Here is a 23,009-nt window from a genome sequence, read left to right on the forward strand (position 1 = left end):
CTAATGGAGAAAACAGATAAAGAATCAATGCTGGGCCCAAAGGTGGGTCCCAATTGCAATTATCATTGACTAATTGGTCGATGTGATCTGTCACGTCATCGTCACCCCCAACATTATTACTTCCACAGTTCTCCGGACCGGCTAGAAAGTATATCTATTTTTATTTTGAAACGTATAATTTTAAAATAATTAATTAATTAAATACTTTATTTTTTTCTACAAATATTCCAACTTTATATTACATCGTTATTTTTAAATAAAAAAACAAAAGAGAAAATATCATTACATTTTTAACTACCCATTATAATTAAAATACTATTATTTTTTAAACATCACATCAAAATTAATTTTATATTTTATGTGTGGACGAACGAAGTAGGAGTTACTTGACTATTAACTTTTAGCTTTCGTTGATTCAATTAGCTGTTATCTAATTTGATTAACTAAATTTATTAATTGTTTGTATTAAAATATTTAATAAAATAGTATTTTTGTATTAACTGTTTATATGTAAATTGATAATTAATGATATTTTATATATATTTTTAAAATGTTTAGTTAAATGTTTTTTATGGGTAAACTTTTTATTATTAATTATTAAAAATTAGGAAAATTTTATTAAAAATATTACCTCCGTCTCACATACCGTGTCTGCTACACTGTAAACACGGTATTTTAGGAGGGGTGTAATTAGTAAATAATTGAGAATGTATTAGTGAAAATAATTATCTTATAATATTAATAATTATAAATTAAGATTAAGATAACTAATTAGTTTAATTAAAATTTTAAAAAAAATTAAATTAAAAAGTTTAAAATGAGATTAAAGTGTGTAATTATTTTCCAAAAAAAGAAAGTGACATGGTATGTGAGACGGATAAAAACGACAACGTGAACATGATATGTGGGACGGAGGGAGTATTTATTTTTATTATTTTTTAAACATTTTGTAAAAGTTTAATGTAACTTTATTGAAAGATATATATATGTTTATATTAGAACTAGTATAAATATAAAAAAACAAAACTTATTTGTATATATATTTTTATTAGAATAATTTTTAATTAATACTTATCTGTCTGACTATAAGGGTTTTATTTATTTTTTGTGTTATTATACTTAACATTAAAAATATTTTTATATTTGTATAATTTTTTGCACAAATGTCGTAATAGTATTACAACACTAATAGAAGTATTTTTTGTCATTTTCCTTTAATTTGTACTACGTTTTTATATAATAATTAATATTCAAATATCAACACGTAAAAAATAATATGACCTTTGAAGTCGGACGGATGTAGTATCTATTTTAATTAAATATATAATTTTAAATAAATATATTATTTTTAGGAAGTTACTAGAAGATAATATATTCAAATATTCAATAAATAGTGTAATGAAAAATATATTAATATATTTGAAAGAATTAATTAATTTTAAAGGAAAATAAGAAATAAGAAAAATTAAAATAGAAAGCTAATCTGAAAATTTCAAAATTAACTTTTTGGGTCAAATGAGCTATTTGAAAACGCTATTTTACCAAACATCAAAATTAATTTATTTACTAATCAAACAACTAAAAATTCTTGAAAAAATTATTTGTCAAACACTCTCATAATCTTTCAGTCACAAATTATTTATTTATTAAAACATGTACAGAGAGACTGAATACAAATATGAAAATAGACAAGGAATTTATTCAAAATTGTCCAATTTTTTTTTTTTTTTTTTTTTTACCTCTAAAACTACACTATTCTTGTGCCTTTAGTATAAAGGAACACACGAGTGTTTTTACTTGTAAAATTTTGGTTTTTAATTTTAGTTTGAACAGTAAAATTTTGAATTGAAATTATTGTTTTATGCAATTTAATATGTATTGATGTGATATTTTAAATATAAAATTAAATTTTAATGTAATATAATAAATAAAAAATAGATATTTGCTTTACTATTTTTTTTTGAGATAAAATAAAATTAAAATACTAAAATCAAGTGAAAAATTGTATTGGTAAACATACCCATTATTATTTGTTTGTTCATGTGCATCAGTGCATCAATATGTTAGTTAAACATAACCCGCTCGACATTAATTGCATGATCTAAGATATATGTTCTTGCGGATTTGTTTACTCTGTGTGATTTTGATTTTGAGTTTTGGTTTTGAATAGTAAAATTTTGAATTGAAATAGTTAGTTTGATATAATATAAATATGTATTGATGTGATGTTTTGGACGTAAAATTATATTTTAATGTAATAAAATAAATACAAAAAGAGTGTTTGATTTGATATTTTTGAGGAAAAGAAAAATTAAGAATAGTAAAATCGAAAATGAAATTTCACAAGTAAACACACCCTGATATTATCTCTACTGTATTATGGTGGGGTTATGAATCCAAATTCAAATATATATATATATATTCACAATATAAAAATTGAATTGAAATGTTCTAAACTATACTCTCTCCGTCCCATATTTATATATCAATTTACTTTTTGCACGGAGTTTTAGAAATATTAGTATTATATTGGGATAAAATATAAATAAAGGTAAAAAGAATAAATTAACCATATTAGTATTGTATGATAGAAGTGTAATGGTATTTGTATAATATATTGTAAATTAGAAGAGTATTTGTAATGTTAAGTAGATAGTACAATTACTAAAAAAAAAATAAAAAATAAATACTTTTTTATAGAACATATCAAAATAAAAAAAAATAGATAAATTGTTAAAAAAAAAAAAAAAAGCCAATGATGATATATAGTGTAAAATTATTATAACATAATATTTATTTGACAAGGTAAGATATATATATATATAGTGCCACATCACTTATTAAATTACTTATTACGAGAATATTGCGATTGAATAATCATACTATAATATATATATATATAATTATGGTTATATTACTAATTTCTTTTTCCAAATATACTCTTAAGATATAGTTATATTACAAGATTAGTCTTATTTATTAGTAACTATACAATATACCATTAATAATAAAATCCGACAGTGAAAATTTAATAAGCACCATGTTGACACCTTAGGCCATTTCTAATCGAGTATAACTCTAAAAATACAGTTGTTACAGTAATTTTACTCCAACTCACAGTTCTATTTTTTACTCCAAAACTAATATTCTTTTTCAAATATTCCATATTATATATTATTTTAAACAACTTTTTATATCTACAATTAATATTTTCTTTTAACAAAATTTAAAAAATAAATAAATAAATTAATTAATTAATATACAAATTAAAAAAAAAACACATCATCATTTTTGGTGTTACACCGTAGCAAACACCATTTTTAGTGTCAAAAATATCGCCCGGTTGAAGATTGAGAACTCCATTTATAGGGTTGCAATGTCAAGATTGCATACCCGTTGGAGATGGCCTTAGGCATTAGCACGGTAACCAAAGCCGCATGGATGTTTATCATAGACTGTGTTTTATATATATATATATATATATTTTTAATTGATAGGATTTGTTTGTTTAGTATTTTGATTTAAATTTTATTTTGATAAAATTATTCATAACTCTCGTATGTTTTAAAATTCTAACGTAAAATTTTTTTATATTTTAAAAATTGCATGGTACCTTTTTATACTAAATGTTTCATGAAACTCCACCACCATAAAACTTTTTTTATGTGATGAGAAAATAATTTCCTATCTATAGTTTTTGCATGACAAAGGAGTTTCGTGCAACATCTTTTAAAGTATAAGCAAATGTCATGCAATTTTTAAAATAAAGTGGGATTTACACTAAGTTTCGAAACCACAAAAGAATTTCATGCAATATGTTTTAAAGTATAAAGAGCATCGTACAATTTTTAAAGTAAAAGAAGATTTACACTAACCATAAAAAAATTATGGATAATTTTGCCTTTATTTTTAATGTGAGATATAAAAAAATTGTGTTAGTAATATAAAAAATACTACTATTATTTTTATATTGATTATTGACTTTTATAAGAGAATAAAATATATATCTTGAAAAAGTGTAGAAAAAAAATATTGAAAAAACAAAGTTTAAATTTAATTTTTCTTGAATTAACTTAATAATTTAATATAATATTTTTAGAAAAATATAAAAAAGAAGCAATATTTTGAATAAAAATATATATTTCTATATAATATTTTTTAAAAAACAATAATAAATAAATAATACCAAAACAAAGTCCAAAAACACAAGCAAACAAAACAAAAACTATTTGAGACCAAGTTGTACAATATCTTTCTCTCTAATGTCACACGGGTCCAACTATTTCTAACCGTATGTTCGAATAGTTCGACCACTAATTTAGGCACGAATCGAAAAGAGAACAAACGACGCACACGGCCCAGCCCGGTCCCAGCCGTGTGCGCGTAAATTTGCAGTAGCATTGTTTTCTACCAACAAAAAATTCGCTCGCCGGCGAGCATAGGAACTACTTCAAACTTTCCCGGCGAGTTTGCGAGGCCGGCCCCTACCCCTACCCCTACCGGAGCTACCCGATATCTGAGTATTCAATGAGTTACCTAAACCGGCGACGGCGTCAGCCCCCATCAGCTTCAGGCCAAGATTCCGCGACAAGAAGCCGAGTTTATTCGAACCTGCGCCGGTGACCTGCTGCAGCTGCAGCGCCTGTTCTCGGGAAATTTGCGCGTAGAGTCGCAGCGACGGGTTCGATGAAGGCTGGTCGCGCTCGTCGGTGCCGTCGCATGATGCCGTCTCTCCAATAGTCACCATCATTAGTCCCAAAGATTTCGGGTCTTCCGACGGGGGAAACACGAAGGAAAATCCTTCGAATGCGAGATCAGGTTTCTTGAAACGAGTGAGCAGTGCGTCGATGCTTGGCGCCGGATTCTTCTGTAGGTACCTTCGAATATGATTTTGTTGCCGTCGAGCCCGTGTAGCTTGGAGGATTCGGGAAGCTTCTCGAAGGCCACTTACGTAGGCGCCGTGCATGGTCGCAGGGTATTGCCGGGTCGTAGCCTCGCCGCCGAAGAATAAACGGCCTCCCACATTTTCAGCGAGGATGTCGTAGTCGACGCCAGATGACCCGACTTGGATATGCGAGTATGATCCGCAGGAAAGAGGATCGGCTCCCCATCTTGTGCATATCGATTGTATTGGGTCGGGGACTTCGATCCCTTTCCAGCCATATATACCTGCAGCAAATGTAATACAGCACAATGAATCGAGAAGATAAACACGAATCAAAATATAGAAAACGCATCGAAAATGTACCGCGAAGAATTCCCAAAACTTGACGAACGGAAGCAGTCGGTTCGGTGTTTTCGAAAAGCTGTGCGGCCTCTCCAGCAACCAATGCAATAAGAACGGGAGCACCTGAAACAGTGTGGTAGCTGTAGAACAGAAAATATTCGCCCCTACGGTGAGTCGATTCTCTCACAGAACCGAATGTATCCAACTCTTCGCCCCAGAAATTGTACGGGAACACCATGGCGACCTTATTGAGCAGGCCAAAACCGAGCCGGCCTATCGCTGCTAGCTTCCTTTCGGGTAATTCCGGTTCAAACTGTATACTTCTCTGTTTAAGGACTCCAAGGGGAACTGTACAAAGGACCATATCTGCCTGAAAAACTTGGTCTCCGGCGACGACCTCAACGCCTTCAGCTCCATACCGAATCGTCTGAACAGTTTTCCCATAGAATATCGGGATTCCTTGGCATAAAGCTCTAATCAATCTCCAATTTCCACCAGCAAGAAAACAGTGATCTCCACCCATCTCATAAGGATCATCCTGATCCCAATAAGCAGCCGAAAGGTTAGAGAGGCTCCCGGCATTCGAAAATTCCAAGTTAGCAAAGTGCCAGTCGAGAAGTTGCCTTTCCTCCTGGCTTCTAGCAACGGCGTATAACTGTCTAAGAGTTTCGAGAACTGAACCTAAGGAAATACTAGCTGCAAATCCACCCATTAGTTGTCGAAGCTGGGTAACTTTGTCGAGCAGCTTGTTGAAAATCGTTTCCACACGAGAATCGATTTCTTCATCAACAGGACTCCCATCAGCCCTGTACAGAGGACATTTATCTCTAACCTTGTGAAGAGGAATGGAGAGTTGTCGAGCTAAAACTCCTAGAGGGTTGGCATCAATACCGGTTATTACACTACCACCAAGATCAACAGCAGCAAACTTGCCCGTCTCGCCCATCTTTTGAGTATAAACTCTTCCTCCAGGGCGATTTCGACCTTCAAGAACAAACACTTTGAAACCAAAGGACCTAAGCTGCCTAGCTGCCGCCAACCCGGACAGACCCGCACCTACTATTAGTACAGAAGTATCATTATTTTCCTCAAAAATTTCAGACTCAAAGGACGGAGAAACCCCGAAATTTATATATCCGTTGTTCAAAAGAAAGTCGTAAGCTGCATTTATCAAGTGAGCATATTCATTACTTACAGTTTCCCTTATCTGTCCTTTGGACAACCATGACTGAACATTATCCCTCCATCTTGCGAGGATATGGTTCCTTACAACTATATAATCATTCTGCTCTTTCCCGCCCATTTCTCTAACGACGCCGGCTTTAATTTCTTCCTCGAGTAATTCATCAATTGGAAACCCCAATGACAATGCTATCATGGCTTCTATCTCAGTTTCTTTCTCTAATTCTTCCTGCGTCCTATTTTTCTTCCTCAATGAACCACCCAATTGTTTCTCTATCAACTCATCCATCAGATTCTCGTCGTAATTTTTTAAGCCTGTTTTCCTTCTCGATGACCTTTTGAAACCTGGATTACTTGATACCTGGGTATCCCTAATCTCCCCCATAGTTCCGCAATGTCTGTATATTGATCGGAATTCAGTGACCTGAGCTTTTATCAAAAAACAGAAAGCTCATTAGAATTTTCTTCGAAAGAGCAATCACATTTATAAAAACTCAAAGAAACTTCTGCATTCATGAGCAACGCATGAAACAACAAAAGGAATATAGAACTCTTTTATCCAAATTACGAACATGTATTGAGGATTCAAAGTGTTAAATGCATGATCTAGGCTCAAGTGCTGCAGAGTGGAGTCAACAAACAAATAATTTTGTTCAAAGTAGAGATTTTTATAGATATCCTCAACAAGTTGAATTACATACACATGATTATTTGGTTACTCAAACTGTCTTTTTCTACTTCACGACAAAATTTCCATCCAATTATATTTACATCTGCGTTAAATGCTAGATCACCGCTTAAAAGGATCAGCACGTAGAGACGTGTGCCATGTGGAGGGATCCGTATACGAACGGATTTACACAGGTATAATCCATATATGGAAAGAAATTGAATGTTAACGACTAAGATTCGCTCCAACCTAGAACAAACAGATTAAATAACTCATAATTATCATCGCTCTATTATTTGGAGTGGAGAAGTTCAACTAACGCGAAACCTCGAAAAGCCTGCCAATGCATTTAAGTACAAAATCTACCATGCATAGAATAATTACGTCTCACAAGACCTATGAAAGTTAACAAGGAGATAAACATGAAAAACAACAAAAAAACAAAAAATCTCATATACGACATTTGGTGTTTCTCACAGTTGCTGAAAGTATGGAACTTAACCAGTATTACTTGAGCCTCCTAAGATCTTTTTGTTCATATGATGGCTTAAATGCCCTCCACAGTACACATCTAAAAACAGATTTACAGAAATCAGAAAAAAGGCAAGCTTTCTTCTCCCAATAAATGAAACAAGAATGTTTACTCTTGGGTAAAAATGTTATATGTGTGTCATATACCAAAGAGGTCAGAAACTTCTAGAAATGGGGTGTACATTTCAATTGAGCAGTATAATCTGTAACAAAGGGTACAAAAATCCTAATGCTAAACACAGTTTATCGTTAATTGGTAGTGCTTTTACCTTCTTTCTTGTAAATTAACAAATCTATTCACTAATGCAACTCAATGTGTAATCCCTAAAATCCGATCATGTTTATGCTATTTGGTTTCACTTTCGATCGTTTCATTGGATTGAGAGATATACCCATACCACGAGCCTTTGACCAAAAAACAAACGATGAGACTCACTCTCCGCAAAAACCTAACCCTTCACCAAAATACGACAACTGTTCGACAGCCAAAACAATTCAAAATTACTCAAATGCAAATCACGCGGTAAAATCCACCCAAAAACAGATGGTGATACAGAAAACAAACGAAATTATCATACAAGAAATCAGATATTCAGCTACCAAAGATCCGATTAAAAAACCAAGAATTCGACAACAGTTCTAGAAAACAAAAAAAAATTAAATAAAATTGCACCACCAAGCAATTAAATTGCTACATCCACAGGTGTAAACAGCATCAATCAAAACATAGAGCAGCATCGAAGAGCACTTACAGAAGTGAAGTATCGCTAGCAAGTGAATTGAGAAAAAATCGATAAAACTCTGAGACAGCTTCGAGTGCTCCGCTTCAGAAATGCGAAGAGCGAAGATATAAACAGTGGATCTGTATTTATAGCCCGGATTTTTGGGGGCGGGGATATAAGGTACCGGAACAGCCGGTGACGGAGGCGGGGAATTTTGCAAGAAAACTAAACCAAACGACGTCGTTTTGTGGGTTCTACAGTTCAACACAGCACAGAAAATGATTCCCTGTCATTTCGGTTGCCGTCGATGCTGAGTTGGATTTCTTTAATTTGTTTCGATTTTGTTTTAGGGAGACTTGGACTAAAATCCCTGTCAGTGTATTTTGCTTGCAATTCAGTCCCATTGTAAATTAATTGATCTGTAATCCCTACTTTATTGATTAGATATGTTATAACTTCCTTCTTGTATTTTCTACTCAATCACAATTGTATATGCAACATGTACTTACGATTGATTAATAAATACTTCCAATTTTATAATATATACATACATTACCTCCCGCTCTACCCCCAGTATACGATTAGATAATTCCATTTAAATACTGCGTACCTTATTTTGTGAATTTTTTTTTTAAAAAAAAATCACAGAAAATATGCACGATTTAAAAACTGAAACATTCCCTTAACTCCCCTCACTCTCCGTTCAAGCCCTAGTTCTTCGAGAAGGAAATCGTTCCTCGCGAACTCGACGATCAGCAGTAAGACATTTTGTTCAGCGAAATGGTGCGAAAAACCGCGAATCCGCCGCGATCCCCCACGAGGAGTTCAAAAAAGTAAGTGTCTGGTCGAAACCCTTTTCGTTTTATGATTTTGTTGACAATCGAATTTTATATCGTAGTTTATTCGATTGTTTGGGGTAGAAGCCTTGGTCCCGTGTTTGTATGCCTCGGTTCAGTGATGAGGAGCCCTGGGTGTTCGGTGTTGTGTTTGTTCAACGGGTGGTTTGAAATTGTTCGAATTTTTGGCCAGGAAACCCGGTTCGGCCGATTTTGGGTGAATTTATCTGTTTTATCTTTGATTTGGTTAATTTTGGAGATGTATATTTTGTTTAGTTAGTCGAAGTTGCATATTTTAGGTTTTTTGGTGGATTGTTCGGTAATTAGTCATATTTGTGGGTTGATAAATGCGGTATTATTAGGCACCAGGAGTTTCATTTGTTTGGTCTAATTTGCCAATTAATATACCTGAACGGCACTATTGTATACTCGGAATGCGTTTTTACTCCTGCTAAATTGTGAAAAACTTTTAACTAAATTAGAGATTTACTTACAGGCCAGGGAAAGAGCACAAATCGGTGATCAGCCGATTTGCATTACCATTTTTTCATAATGAGTTGGGCAAACTGAAGCAACACATGACAGACGAACACCTCACAGCTATAAAAATGACACCATTCGGGCATTTTCTGGATTGCCCGAAAATGAAGTTTCCATGGCACCGACTTGTTGCCCTCGTCAATAGCTTCAGTTCGGAATCTATGTCCTTCAAGATTGGAAGTGACATTGAGCTTCCGTTTGAAGTTGAAGAATATTCTGTAGTCTTAGGACTACATGCGAAAGGAGTCTACGTGACCGAAAACACATCGGTCGAAAGCGAATGGTTTGTTCGAATTTTTGGGAGCAAGCCACGTTCTGTAACCCGCGGGCAGGTGTTGCAGAAGCTGCGTGAGGCTCTGTTGCAGGGGCTGGAGCCTCTTTCTGTTGCGGATGTTGCTCGTCTTTTTATTTTGCTTGTTTTTGCAAATATTTTATTTTGTTCTGCGAATTATTCTGTACCCTTTTTTTTGTTACCGTATGTGGAAGACCTGAGTGCGATTGGTGACTACGCGTGGGGACCCGCAAGTCACCGTTATCTGTTGAAGTCTATAAGCGACTTCAAGTCCGGGAAAAAATATTTGACAGGCTGCACCGCGGGTTTGCTGGTAAGCAATGTAATATCGGATTTGTTAATTTTTTCTACTTATTTTGGTATATTGCACAATATGTATTATTGTTGGCAATAATGTCTATTACAATATGTGCAGGCTTGGTTCAATGAGAGGGTCCCAACTCTGGACAAGGCACGGTGCCTTCCGAAGGTACCGCGTCTCTTTCGGTGGCTGAATAGCCTCGGTCCAATGTCCAGGGTTCATGCAGTTGGTGAATTGACATCCCTATAGCGGTCAGATGTTCAGGAATTCTATCGGATAGGCACGGAAGAAAAGTTCGTTCGTGCAATTTGCCATGCTTCAGAGGTAAATGCATTATTCAATGTTGCTACCGTTGTAAATGGATAAAATAATTTCTTATATGACATTATTAACATATGTTGCAGGAAGCAGCGCAACAAATTGCGGCATTGAAGGTGGAGCTGCGGAAGAAAGACACTGCAATTGCCAGACTTGCTCATAAATTACAAAGATCTAGAGCCGGTGTTGTCGATGACGACAGTGAAGGTGAGGGTGAGGACGAGAGCGATGGCGAGGAGGGTGATGCAAACTATGGGGATGAAGAGACAGCAGACCGGATGGCTGTGGAGTCTGAGAGGAAAGAGAAGCAGGCCGACATGGAGGAGAAGCAGGGTCAGGAGGAGGAGAGTCAGGGTGAAGAGGAGGAGGAGGAGGAGAGGGAGAAAAAAACTGGGGAGGAGGAGAGTCAGATTGAGGAGGATCCCGAGGAAGCAGCGGAAGAGCAAGCGAATACCGAGCGCCGAAGCAAAAAAAAAATGGACATCCTTTTGGCCGAAGTTGATCCGATAAACGAGTCAGATGACGAAGGGGTTGGTAGCCTGCTAGAGTTTAACCAATTGATGGCCATTGTTCCTTATGTTGCACCGATAGATGTCAAGGTAAGCTAATTAAATATAGTAAGTACAATTTGTAGGTCGTAGTTGTCTATCTGTTGAATGATTATTTGCTTTGTTGAAATTGTAGCAGGGCGATGACTCCGACCGTGAGACTTGTAGCAGGGCCGCAGATTCATCGATTGTACGTGGTGTAATGGCACGTAAGGATAGGAAGAGAAAGAAGAAGCCTGAATTCGTGACACCTGTGTCGACACCGCGAATTGAGAAAGCGAGAAAAACACGGAGGGCGAAAGGAAAGTCAGCGGTCGACGTCAATAATGAGCAGGTACGTAGTTCCATACAAATATAAGTCGTCTGGCTCAAAATACTTCAGATAGATTCTTAAATACCTAGTGTTTCTGCGTCAATACCTATACAATAAATACAGATACCTACGGAAACATGATTATCTTCATTGTTGGTTCAGGAACCATTTGTCGTCGGCGACGATGGGGACTCGGATGCTAAGGTTGTAGCAGACCCTGGAGCACAAAAGTGGGAGGGATATCGCAATAATGACAGCTACTGTGGAAAGGGTTCCTTATCTGAGGATGAGACGAACACCATTGAACATTTTCTCGCGTCATTCGCTGTCTGGTATTGCTATTCACTATTAAGGCTTTATATATTTTTCTCAATCGATGTTTTTATCCGTTTGCGACTATCATGTTGTAGGGACACTGTATGGCAGCAAGGCGTCGTGTCTGTCTCGTCCGATGCCATTTTAGAACTACTGTTTGACGAAGCTGTGAAAGGCGAAGTCATCGACGCGTACCTATATCATCTATGCAGCAATGAATATCAGCTCCAACACAATCCGCAGGTGCGGTGTGGTTGTGTGCCATGGTTCGTAGCGGTGAGTATCCTGTTTGGAATTTATACGGTTAGTATTACAAATCACATTGTTATTATTGCGTTGGTTGCTGTGTTCGATTTTCAGAAAGCCGTGAACGACGCGCTATCACGACCAAGCAGGGGAGCGAAAAAGCCGAGCATCAATAAGGGTAATGTACTCGCGTTTGCCAACTCGCTGCAAGTGACCGTAGGCCAAGAGTTTGCCGGAATCATGGACAAAATCCGGTCTGGGTGCCGGTACATATTTCTACCCGTACACACCCGGTTCCACTGGCATCTCTGCATACTGGATACCGTCAAACGTGTTGTGTTGGAGTGTAACTCAATGCGCGACCCCTTCGGCCAGGGGAATACAAAGAAATTGGTACGTCTTTCGAATGATCATAATTAATTGCCTATGGGTAGGGTGAATTCCTTAACGAAAGAGTAACGTTATTTGTGCAGACGCGATTTTTATCGTTGTATATGAACGCGTCACGACTATGGCCTATGGTCAGCGACATGCCCGAGTACATTAGATGCCGACACCAGGGTGAAACGTTGGACTGTGGACCTTTAGTCTGCATGTTCGCAGAGTGTTATGCGTGGGCAGGTCCAGATGTCAATCTCGTTGGTGTCCTCGGCGAGGACTTCGGCGATGTCAAGAGCTACCGAGGCACGATTGCGGCGAGGATATTGAAAGGTCCCCCCTTCTGAAACGTAGACCCCGATGGAAAAATAGGGCAGGTTAACACATGTAATGAATTTGGATTGATTTGGGAAGTTTTTGCGTTGTGTGGCGAGGTGATGGATTTGTTGAATGTCTTCAGTTTGGATTAATCTGGGAAGTTATTGTGTTGTGTGGAGGTGATGGATTTGTTTAATGTCTTCAATTTGGATTGATCTGGGAAGTTATTGCATTGTGTATCGAGGTGATGGAATTGGTAAATGTCTTTTATGTGGATTGATTTGTCATCTTCATTATATACCTGCGTTGTGTGGTGATACCCGTTGATAGCTTTTATGTGCCTACGGAAAACTAGTATGTACTTCCATTTATATATTACATGCTCCAGTCATTTGCGTTTGTGGGACTGGTCATTTCTTTTGCACTGATCACTGAAATAGCGTTCACTTTGAATCAGTTCAACCGTGTCGGCGTTTCTCATAAAACCCTACTGGACGTCATGTTTTAATCGACCGGAGATACTGCAAGGGCTTACTCGTTAATTTAAAACAAACAATACTAAAAAAACATGATCATATTACAACAAAATATTTGTGCGGGACATAGGTGTCTGGTAATTGCGTGTGGGTCAACGTCTAGATTACAATCAACTATTTCCTGTGGAATGCTAAGCAACACGTGGTTACAGAGAAGTGCTACTATACCTACAACTACAACACAGATGCCCGCATACGCAATCTGTGTACCTCGTTCAGCGAGTCTGGTACTTAGCTCAGATGCATAAGTAACGGAGTCATTATTACAAATACCCTATAGTATCTATTATGTACCTACGGAAATAGCCTTTATACTTCCGTTACCATTTCAAATGCTCTGGTACCCTACGGGTGGGGACTCGGCCTTTTCTCTTAAAATATTCATGAACTGATGGTAAGAGTGTATTGGCTTAACCATGGTAGTGTTGCTCGTCAACCCCATAATCTTGAATGGCGTGTTTTAGGCCACAGATTATACTTACATCGCTTACCCGTTAATTGAATTAGAACACAATAGAATAGACACGATAATATAACCGCAATATAGTTGTGTGGCATATGGAAGTCTGGTACGTAGCTGTGTGCTGAATTTTAATCAATGCTACGCCTCCAAATTATTACACGGTAATACAATTAGAATACTGTATAAACAAAATAAAATATGGTTTGTACTCGGACCGCAACCCTATATGTTGGAATCATTATTCATATACCCTCTGTAAGCTATTGCGTACTTACAACAACCGTGACATTATACTTCAGTTGCAATTATGTATGCCCTGGTTACCTGTGGCTGGGGAAACGGTCTTTTTTTTTTTTTTTCTTCAAATAGCATGTATTTACTGCTGATGGTTAAAGAAGGCATCAACAAATACTTAAGTTGATGACACATGCACTTGGTTAGTATGACGAGTTTAATACAACAACTATACCTCCTAGTAATAACCCAAAAATAGGATAGCATGTACTTTCAAAACAATTAGAGATTACATTAACCATCCGTCCCTACAGAGCTACATCATCAAATGCCTCAGTACATGAAAAATATACCTGCAGAATATAACTATGAACCTTCACAACTTCATCATATACCTGCGTGAGAGGGCTACATACCACTTACTACTGCAAATAAGTCGATGGATCCAACCGGTTACATCCTAGAGACACAAAAAACAATTACAATATAGCTATTGAATATGTACCTACTGTCTTAATATATACTCCTGGAAGCCAAAAAGATGTACAATGAAAAAAAGGTTCGCTAAACTATTTGTTGCTTGCAACTTCTTCTATTATGTCCAAGACGCCCACAACGACCACATTTCCGTGCATTCTTTACCTGCTGGGACTCGAACCTTCGCTTATTTGGCCGGCCTGGTTGGACAGACGACGGAGGAGGGTGAATTTGGTCCGCCTGAATTTCAACAATCACGTCCATATCATGCGTCGGTACGGGATTTATTGGCTCCTGGTACGTTTTTCTGTAAGATTCAATGCTATAGTAAAGATCGCAAAAATCATAAATTGACATACTGCATTTTTCAATGCAAGCGCAGGCATGCTTGCAGGGCAATCGGAACATTTGCCATTCTCGACAAGAGCATTTGCGCGCCTCCAAATCGACTGCGTATCTTTCATTACAATCTGTTACCTCGAATACAGTTCTAGAGGATGAACTGCACTGTAGCCGTCGAGACGCCATGTACGATAGTGCCAACTTGCTCTTCTGTTTTGGACAGAGCCTTCCGTGCATTATCTCCGACTTTTCGCGGCGTTCATTCATCATTACCATCACTTGCCTTCTAATGGTATCCAACATCCCAACGAATGGCATTGACCTCGCGGATCTCACCCAACTATTCCATGACTCAGCAATGTTATTATTTATTATTCCCCAACGAGTGCCTCTGAATAGTGAATTTGCCCAACATTCTGGGTGTGATTGGGTAATGAAGTCCCTGGCCAATGGCATTGATTCGACCACAGAACTAATGTGGTTTTCGAAATCTCTCCTCAACGGAGCATAGGCGGCCTTATTGAAGACAGCGGTCCATCGTTTCTTATTATGCATTGGGTATCTCCGCATAACCTAAAAAAAAGACATTTTATGGTTGATCATAACCAGTGATGTTCATTACAGATTAATATTGACGTACATATACCTGGGTACGGAAGTTGTCCACTAAGTGTCGGAGACAGTACGCATGATGTGCTCCGGGAAAGACGCATGAGATTGACTTTAGTAAACCCGAGTGCCGATCCGAGAAGAATGTGTACTGTTTCCAATCCGTACGTCCCTCACATTCTAAAACAGATCGCAGCTTCCAGCAAAACCACTCCCAATTTTCATCATTTTCCGTAGACACAGCTGCAAGTCAACAAATAAGAACACAAATAACTACAAAGGTTTCCAACGTATAAGGGTACATACGTGCCTAAAGAGAGCATGGAAAACAGCATACACGAACAGCTATACCCAGCATTCTAACAAAATGACAACTGTAGCTAATATCAAATTACGTACCAGAAAATGCTAAAGTAAACATCCCATCATCCTCATCCACTGCAATTGCACTTAGCAGACACCCTTTGTGTTTGTTTTTTATATGTGTCCCATCAAGAAAGAGTAGGGGCCTGCAACCCCTCAAAAAACCCAGCCGGCATGCACCTAAACAAACAAAAAGGCGTTGGAAACGTTTGGTTGCCTGCTCAACTTCGCAGTCTATAATACTTCCCGGATTTGACTCCCGAAGTGCATGACAGTACAACGGAAGTTGTGAGAAACTGTCTCTACCTCCACCATTAATTGCCCTTATCGCATTCTCTTTGCCACGCCATGCTTTATGATATTTCACGTCAATCCCATAATCTGTTTGGATATGCTCCCGGATGTCGGATGCCTTATACGCTGGCATAGAACGTATCTTATCTTTGTAGACCTCAGAAATCCAGTTCGCATCGGCTGCTGGATGATCTCTTGATTGCAATAGACTCATAGTACATGTGTGATGTAAATTGCACTTACGAATGCTGAATGATGCATCACGAGCATGGAAGGATGCATAAATACGCCAACCACAGCCTTTGTCGATGCACACCGCAATAATTTTGCTTGAATCATTCTTTTGGTACCTGAAGTGTTTCTGAGTGGCAATAGAATAATTCTTCAGTAACTTTCTAAACTCCTGCGGTCCCTTGAATGTCTGCCCTTCCCCGACAATGCATCTCGCATTGCAATTAGACTAGTACTTTCGTCGGGAATAAAGATACCATCGGCGCAATCTTCGTTCAATCCAGAACATTCGGCCTCACCCCTACATTACAAATACAATAATAAGAATGAAAATTATATCAGATGTAAGTAGTTCTAATTTTATATGGTAATAGATATTTTCAGAGTAAATGGAAAAACATGGGTACCCATCTTACTCAACCGAGTATGTCCACGGTGTCTATGGTTACCTACCGTGTCATCCAGGGTATTTAAAAGAACAACTGCATCTATTCACCGCAGCAGGCTACGTGATGCAGTAAATGCCATGGGCTACAAAAATTTCAACGCATCGATCATGGTACACCTACCTAAACCGGATTGCTAGAGGATATTGACAGTGGCGTGTGAAGAAGGAGTGAAAATCGTTAAATACCTTCAAGACGTTATATCCCCACTACATATCTTTACAATCTCTTCAGTGGTTCGTTCTGCACTGCGCTACTACAAAATCGCGGAGGTGGATACTTACTACCTACAAACAACATCGCAACAATATACCACGGTATTGTTGTATGCCAATATCATAAAAGAATTATTACTAACGTAACCTATAAACAATATGTTTTTAGATGTGTTGAACATGACATTATAAGCGCTTACAGACTGCATTCTTACATACTGCATTATAAGTGCTTACAGACTGCATTCTTTCATAAGGAACAATTGTGACTGCATTCTATAACAAAGTTTAATAAAGACTACTTAATTACAAATGATGAGTAACGTACCTGCGTCCAACCGTGCTTCGGAGAGGCACGCTCTGGTGCTCGCTTCTGCACCGTGCAATCATATCCACAAACATTACCTTTAACAAGATATGCATTCTCCACATATTGGCGACATCATCGTCACACAATAACGTCACGTAGCTTTTCTGAATAGGTGCAATATATTGGAGTTTTACCGCCTCAATACTCACTTTATTCCATCTTTTCGATATATTCCGGTAAAGATCCTCCAGCGTGGTGCCCTCTTCTAAACGAATTACATGATGCTCACCTTCGTAGGAACATATAATTAATAATTTCAGACTACTTTGCTCCATGTCCATCGGAACCTAGCGATCCAACCGATGAACGTATGAACTATATTAGGTCGTATGGGCGATTAGATAATCTTACACAAAATACACTAAAATCATATGTTCTTACGGAATTCTAGTAATGTCTTGATCCTCAATAGCAACAAATTACCCATTTCACAAAATAAATATTACCCTTAAACCCTAAATAGCAACAAAATTTATTATCAAAATCACCCAAAATAATACCCAAACATTTTCTTCCAGATAATAATTTTCCAACTAAGATATCGATACAAAAACACACCTGGTACATCTAATTTCGCCGGAGAACAAGAAAGACGGGCCAGGGAACCGGTGACAGCCTTCGGTAGTTCTTCGACCGAATCAACCGACACAAAAACACACTTGGTACATCTAATTTCACCGGAGACCAAGAAATACGGGCCACGGAACCGGTGACAGCCTTCGGTAGTTCTTCGACCGAATCAACCGACCGCCGACGACAGGGAACCGGAACAGGATTCGGAGAGTGCCCTAGGAAATTTTTCAATCGAACCAGACAAGAAGCGGCGATGTAAAATCGGGCGAACAATTAAGAACCTTACCTGTGCGGGATGTGGCTTTCGAGCTCACGGAAGAGGACAACGGCTTCACAAGAATTTTTTGCGCGAAGAGAAACAGAATGAAGAGAAATACGATTAGGGAGGAAGAAGAAGGAAGAAGGAAAAAGGGGGAGTGCAGAGCAAGTTTTTATCATTAGGGACTGAATCCCAAATGATAAATGGACAGAGGGATTTTTGCCCAATTGTCCGTAAATATAATGATTTTGGTTTAAAATTTTTTGAAGAATAATATTTTAGGATATGTTTCTTTTGATAGGTTTAAAAAAAATTTGATTTAAATTTAATATTAAAATAATATATAATATAATATTTTGTGAAATAAAAAAATATTATTTTTATTTTAAAAAAATACAAAATGTCAAACAGTAGAAATCTGTTATTGATGGAGTAAATTGCAAAAAAAAATATCTCATATTTATACCCTATTATCATTTTTGTCATGTATTTATCTCTCTGGCAAAATATATCCCACGTGTTTACAAAAGTTGTTATTTATATCCTTTTCTCGCGTGTGAAATTCACATCACGCGCAATCACGCGCGGCCACGCGCGGTCAAAGAATAGAAATAGCGAATTTTGAAAACATGTGGGATATATTTTGCCAGAGAGATAAATACAGGACAAAAGTGATAATGAGATATACGTGTGCGATATTTTTTCCAATTTTCCAGTTATTGATGTAAAAAAAATATATCTTTAATTAATTTTTTTAAATATTATTTTGATACAATGTTATAAGAAAAATCTATAAATATTTATTAAAACTAAAATTTATTTTATTTAAAAATTATAAAAGAACTATATTCAAATTTTGTTTTCGATTATATCTTTTAGTATTTATAATTTTAAATTTTTTATGAGGAATAAGGAATAATAATAAAAAAAATACCATAGTATTAAATATTTTATATATTTATGCAATAATCCTATCAATAATTTTATTCATTCACAATTTTCATACTATTATTTTAATTAATTGATAATCAATTTGTTACTATTTTTTTTTATCAAGTTACTTTGGGTTTGTTTGATCAGTAACTTCTTATTTTTCTTTTTCAACATAATTTTTAATAAATATTTTATATTCTTACAAAAGTAAATATTTAATAATATTTTTTTATATTATGGACACAGTTTTTTCTATCTCATAAAAAATTTCTTTAAAAAATATCAAACAAATAAGTTTAACTCTTTAATAAATTTTTTATAATATAATATTTTACTTTTTATCTACCAAATTTTATATTAAAGTACTATTATTTTTTAGTCTTTTAAGCCTCCGAATATTGTGTCATAATTAACCCGGGCAAATGACTCGTCTGTATATTTAGTAAATTTATCAATTTAAATATATTTAATTAATAATACAAATAAATGTAATTGAATTCCTAACTTCATTAAGTATAAAATCTTAGGGTCGGTTTTTTCAATCTCAAATTTGAGATTTTTATTGTACAAACAGTGGGGTTGTCCACGGTTTGGCCGACGAGCTGCATATATTATTTATTTATTGATTGTTATTAAAAAAAATTAAAATATAATTTAATATTTATTATAATTATAGGGGAAATATATATATATATATATATAATATATGTCATTTTGTAAACAATAAAAAATTTTATAATACAAAATAAATAAAAATTTAAATATATATATGTTAATATAATATAAATTTATAATCAAATCATAAAATATAAATTTTATCAATTAAATTTAATACACATTTATATTATTTTATTCATTATTCATCAAATCAATACACATCAAAACTCCTCAAATCCCAACCAAACTCAAATACAAAAGAAATAACAAAATTCAAAATTATTCCAAAATTTAAATAAAAACTAAACCCAAATTCAAATTTCCCCAAACATCCCTAAAGAAACACACCCTTATTATAATTCTTTTATTTTTATTTGTTTAATAAATAAATATTTTAATTTATATTTAAAACTTTTATTCTTTTTTTAAAAAAAATTAGTTTACTTTAATTTTAAAAAAAATTATTTATTATTTATTTGTATTATATTAAATTTTATTTTTTTATAAAATATTATTTATATTGCATATATTTTATTGCGATATAATATTTAAAATATTTAAACACATATTTTATAAATTGTTTAACTACGTATATGGATTCTTATTAAAAAAATCAATAATACAATCTATCTAAAAAAAATAATAAAATAATATTATAATTACTGTCATTAATTTACTAAACCCCATTACTTAATTGGGGACACAGGATTATTTAGGTAGTATTTTGGAGGAATTGTTGCAATAGAACACTTAATGTGTTTGTCTAAGAATTTGGATTTTGAGTTGGGATTTGAATAGTAAAAATTTTGAATTTAAATAGTTGTATGATGTGATATAAATAAATGTTGATATTATGTTTTGAATGTAAAATTAATTTTTAATATAATATAAAAATAAAAAATAAGTATTTGATTTAATTTATTTTTTTTGGAAAATCCTCCAAACAAACACACCCCTTACTGTTACAATTTACACACTGCAGAAATTTTGGTATGTATAGGGTGTCTTTCAATTATCGCTGTTCCGGCACTATTTTACTCTGACTTGACCGTGAAATCAAATTCTTGCCGATAAATTTTTATTTACACAATACATTTTCATATAGACATATATATATGCGAGTCCCAAATGACAATATATAAAAAAATATACTACTATTTATTTTTAAAAAATATCACATCAAATATATTTTTTTCTCTAACCAAATAATAAATCAAATACTAACTTTTTATTTTTTTCAAATTTCCAAAACCCTCCAAAAACTATGTAAACAAACCCTAAGTATTGGGTGGGGTAAGTCACTGTGCTTCAGCTTTTGACATGTTTTATTTGTAGTTTTTAATATTGTTTCTTTTTAATTTTTAAAAATAGAATGTTTGCATGGCTATGCAAAATTAAAACAAATTAACTGTTTTGATATTTTAATAACTACAATTGAATAAAATATATACAATTATTTATAGAATTTTATATGATAAAAATAAATATAGATATATAAAATATAAATATATGATTAATATAATTTAGTATTTAAACTATACCATTATTAATTTCATAAATTTAATTAATACACAATTATATCATTATATTAATTATATATCAAATTAATACATATAAAAACTCTTTAAACTCAAACCAAATATATACACCTAAAAGAATATAAAAATTTGAATTCATTTTAAAATTCAAATCTAATCCAAACCCAAATTCACTATTTTTAAACCCCTGTCCACACCAACCTTCCTCAAGACCTTTCATCGGGCATTATGAGTTAATTAAGGCAAAAAATGTTGGATTAAAAATCTAATTGTCGGTTAAATGTAACTATTTGGGTTATCAGTCAAATTAAGTCTATATTAAGTGATCTATTAATTTATTGGGCTTAAATGTGTTTAGTAAATGCGGGCCTCGAATGTGCAGAAACTCGATAAATCATTAATTGGGTGATGAGGCCAATTAATAATAAGGGATATAATAAGGTTGTGATCCCAGGTTTAGACGCAATATCCATTACGTTCCATATCTCATCGTGGAAGTAACGGCAGAAACCCTAGCGGTTTTCTCAGGAGGCGTTGCGCCATAGGCTTGAAGAACACAAAACCCTCCATTGTTTGCAGATTTGAATTCGACCATGCTAATGGAATAAGGTTAGATTTATTTTGCTGTATTTTTATCTCAATTATGACAACACGGTAGATCCTGGGCTTAGGGTTAAATTCCTCATAAATTCTAACAATTGGTATCAGAGCCTTTCCATGTTGAATTATTGAGATATATATTTAATGGGTAGATGTTTAATCAGAATCACTTTGGCCAAGGATCGAAAATATTTTCGATTGATTAAATTCATATATGTTACAATTAATTAATTGAACTTTGTTTTGATTGTTACTGTTTTGGTTGAATTAATTAATTGTTGAATAAATTAATCAATGTTGATGTGATTGTATGAAAATTTACCTGCAATTTTATGTGATACAATTTATGGTCGGTGCTTTGATCATTTCATAATTTGATTAGAGATGCCTGCAGCGCCGCCAAAACTGTTTGTTGTTGTGTGTTTCCTCGGTATTTTCGTATCTAGTTTCCTGGTTCATGATATGGATCTAAAAGTAAATAAGAAATTGGTTATAAAGTCAATGGATCTATATTGTTTCTTACATGCACCGACATTAATTCTCAAATAGGTTGAGTGATTCATTAATTGAAAACAACTAATTGATTTTGAATTAGAAGGATCCAATCATGCCCATTGTGCATCGATTATATATTTATTTATTTATTGATATTATGATTTTAAATAATTTTGGTGGCAAGGCCTAAGCTGTGTAATCCTACTAACGCAAGTACTCGTTGCTATTTATTTTTGGATGAAACATTTTTTATGGTACTATCTTTAGTCAAAATTTAATTTCAATTTCAATTTTGAAAAAATTCATTTATTATTATTCATTCGGATATAGAGTTTTGTCTCTTTCAGAATTCAAAATTGGTTGGATCTAGTACATCATTTGATGATAATAATCATCATTTGCTTAACAGTCTGACTTCATATTATGAATTAGTTATTGAACATATTCGTACAGCTTCCATGATTGCGGATCCACTTAATTATTAAAGGGTTTCCACATAAGTTCTATAGTGAGCATATTGCTCGTATGAGAATGGAACCATATAAGATACTTCGGTTTAGTGGGAGCTAATTAGTAGTATTCAAATACTATTAAAGTTACTTTGGTTTACACTGCACAGTTCAATATTTAATGTGTA

General features: G+C 34.6%; 3 protein-coding genes across 4 annotated transcripts; all 3 read right to left on the reverse strand.

Annotated features, from left to right (window-relative positions):
* Positions 1-4,208: 4,208 nt before the first annotated feature.
* LOC127266147 (lysine-specific histone demethylase 1 homolog 2) lies at positions 4,209-8,496 on the reverse strand. Of its 2 annotated transcripts, none has more exons than XM_051296301.1 (3): positions 8,363-8,496; positions 5,249-6,833; positions 4,209-5,169 (listed from the first exon to the last, which is right to left on the reverse strand). In XM_051296301.1, the coding sequence occupies exons 2-3, from the start codon at positions 6,792-6,794 to the stop codon at positions 4,451-4,453; spliced, it is 2,265 nt and encodes a 754-aa protein (XP_051152258.1). In that variant the 5' UTR covers positions 6,795-6,833; positions 8,363-8,496; the 3' UTR covers positions 4,209-4,450. The 2 variants fall into 2 exon arrangements, with proteins under 2 accessions (XP_051152258.1, XP_051152259.1); XM_051296302.1 differs by having other exon boundaries at positions 5,249-6,838; positions 8,363-8,486.
* A 5,782-nt stretch (positions 8,497-14,278) lies between these two features.
* On the reverse strand, positions 14,279-16,269 carry LOC127265872 (uncharacterized). Its single transcript, XM_051295888.1, has 5 exons — positions 15,798-16,269; positions 15,436-15,641; positions 14,613-15,362; positions 14,428-14,430; positions 14,279-14,323 (listed from the first exon to the last, which is right to left on the reverse strand). Exons 1-5 carry the CDS (start codon positions 16,267-16,269, stop codon positions 14,279-14,281), a joined length of 1,476 nt encoding a protein of 491 aa, XP_051151845.1.
* Positions 16,270-17,223: 954 nt separating this feature from the next.
* Positions 17,224-17,939, reverse strand: LOC127266185 (uncharacterized). The gene is made up of 2 exons (XM_051296348.1): positions 17,876-17,939; positions 17,224-17,604 (listed from the first exon to the last, which is right to left on the reverse strand). Exons 1-2 carry the CDS (start codon positions 17,882-17,884, stop codon positions 17,254-17,256), a joined length of 360 nt encoding a protein of 119 aa, XP_051152305.1. The 5' UTR covers positions 17,885-17,939; the 3' UTR covers positions 17,224-17,253.
* Positions 17,940-23,009: the final 5,070 nt, after the last annotated feature.

Source organism: Andrographis paniculata, unplaced genomic scaffold (assembly GCF_009805555.1).
Source record: "Andrographis paniculata isolate CXL003 unplaced genomic scaffold, ASM980555v1 Contig74END, whole genome shotgun sequence".
NCBI lineage: Eukaryota > Viridiplantae > Streptophyta > Magnoliopsida > Lamiales > Acanthaceae > Andrographis > Andrographis paniculata.

Bases quoted from the DNA above. Each gene is read 5' to 3' on its own strand.
- LOC127265872 (XM_051295888.1), bottom strand. From the start codon at position 16,269: ATGAGTCTATTGCAATCAAGAGATCATCCAGCAGCCGATGCGAACTGG. The intron at 15,642-15,797 runs GTACGTAATTTG...GTTGACTTGCAG, and splicing joins GTTTACTTTAGCATTTTCTG to CTGTGTCTACGGAAAATGAT. The intron at 15,363-15,435 runs GTATATGTACGT...TCTTTTTTTTAG, and splicing joins TGGACAACTTCCGTACCCAG to GTTATGCGGAGATACCCAAT.
- LOC127266147 (XM_051296301.1), bottom strand. From the start codon at position 6,794: ATGGGGGAGATTAGGGATACCCAGGTATCAAGTAATCCAGGTTTCAAA. The intron at 5,170-5,248 runs GTACATTTTCGA...CATTTGCTGCAG, and splicing joins AGTTTTGGGAATTCTTCGCG to GTATATATGGCTGGAAAGGG.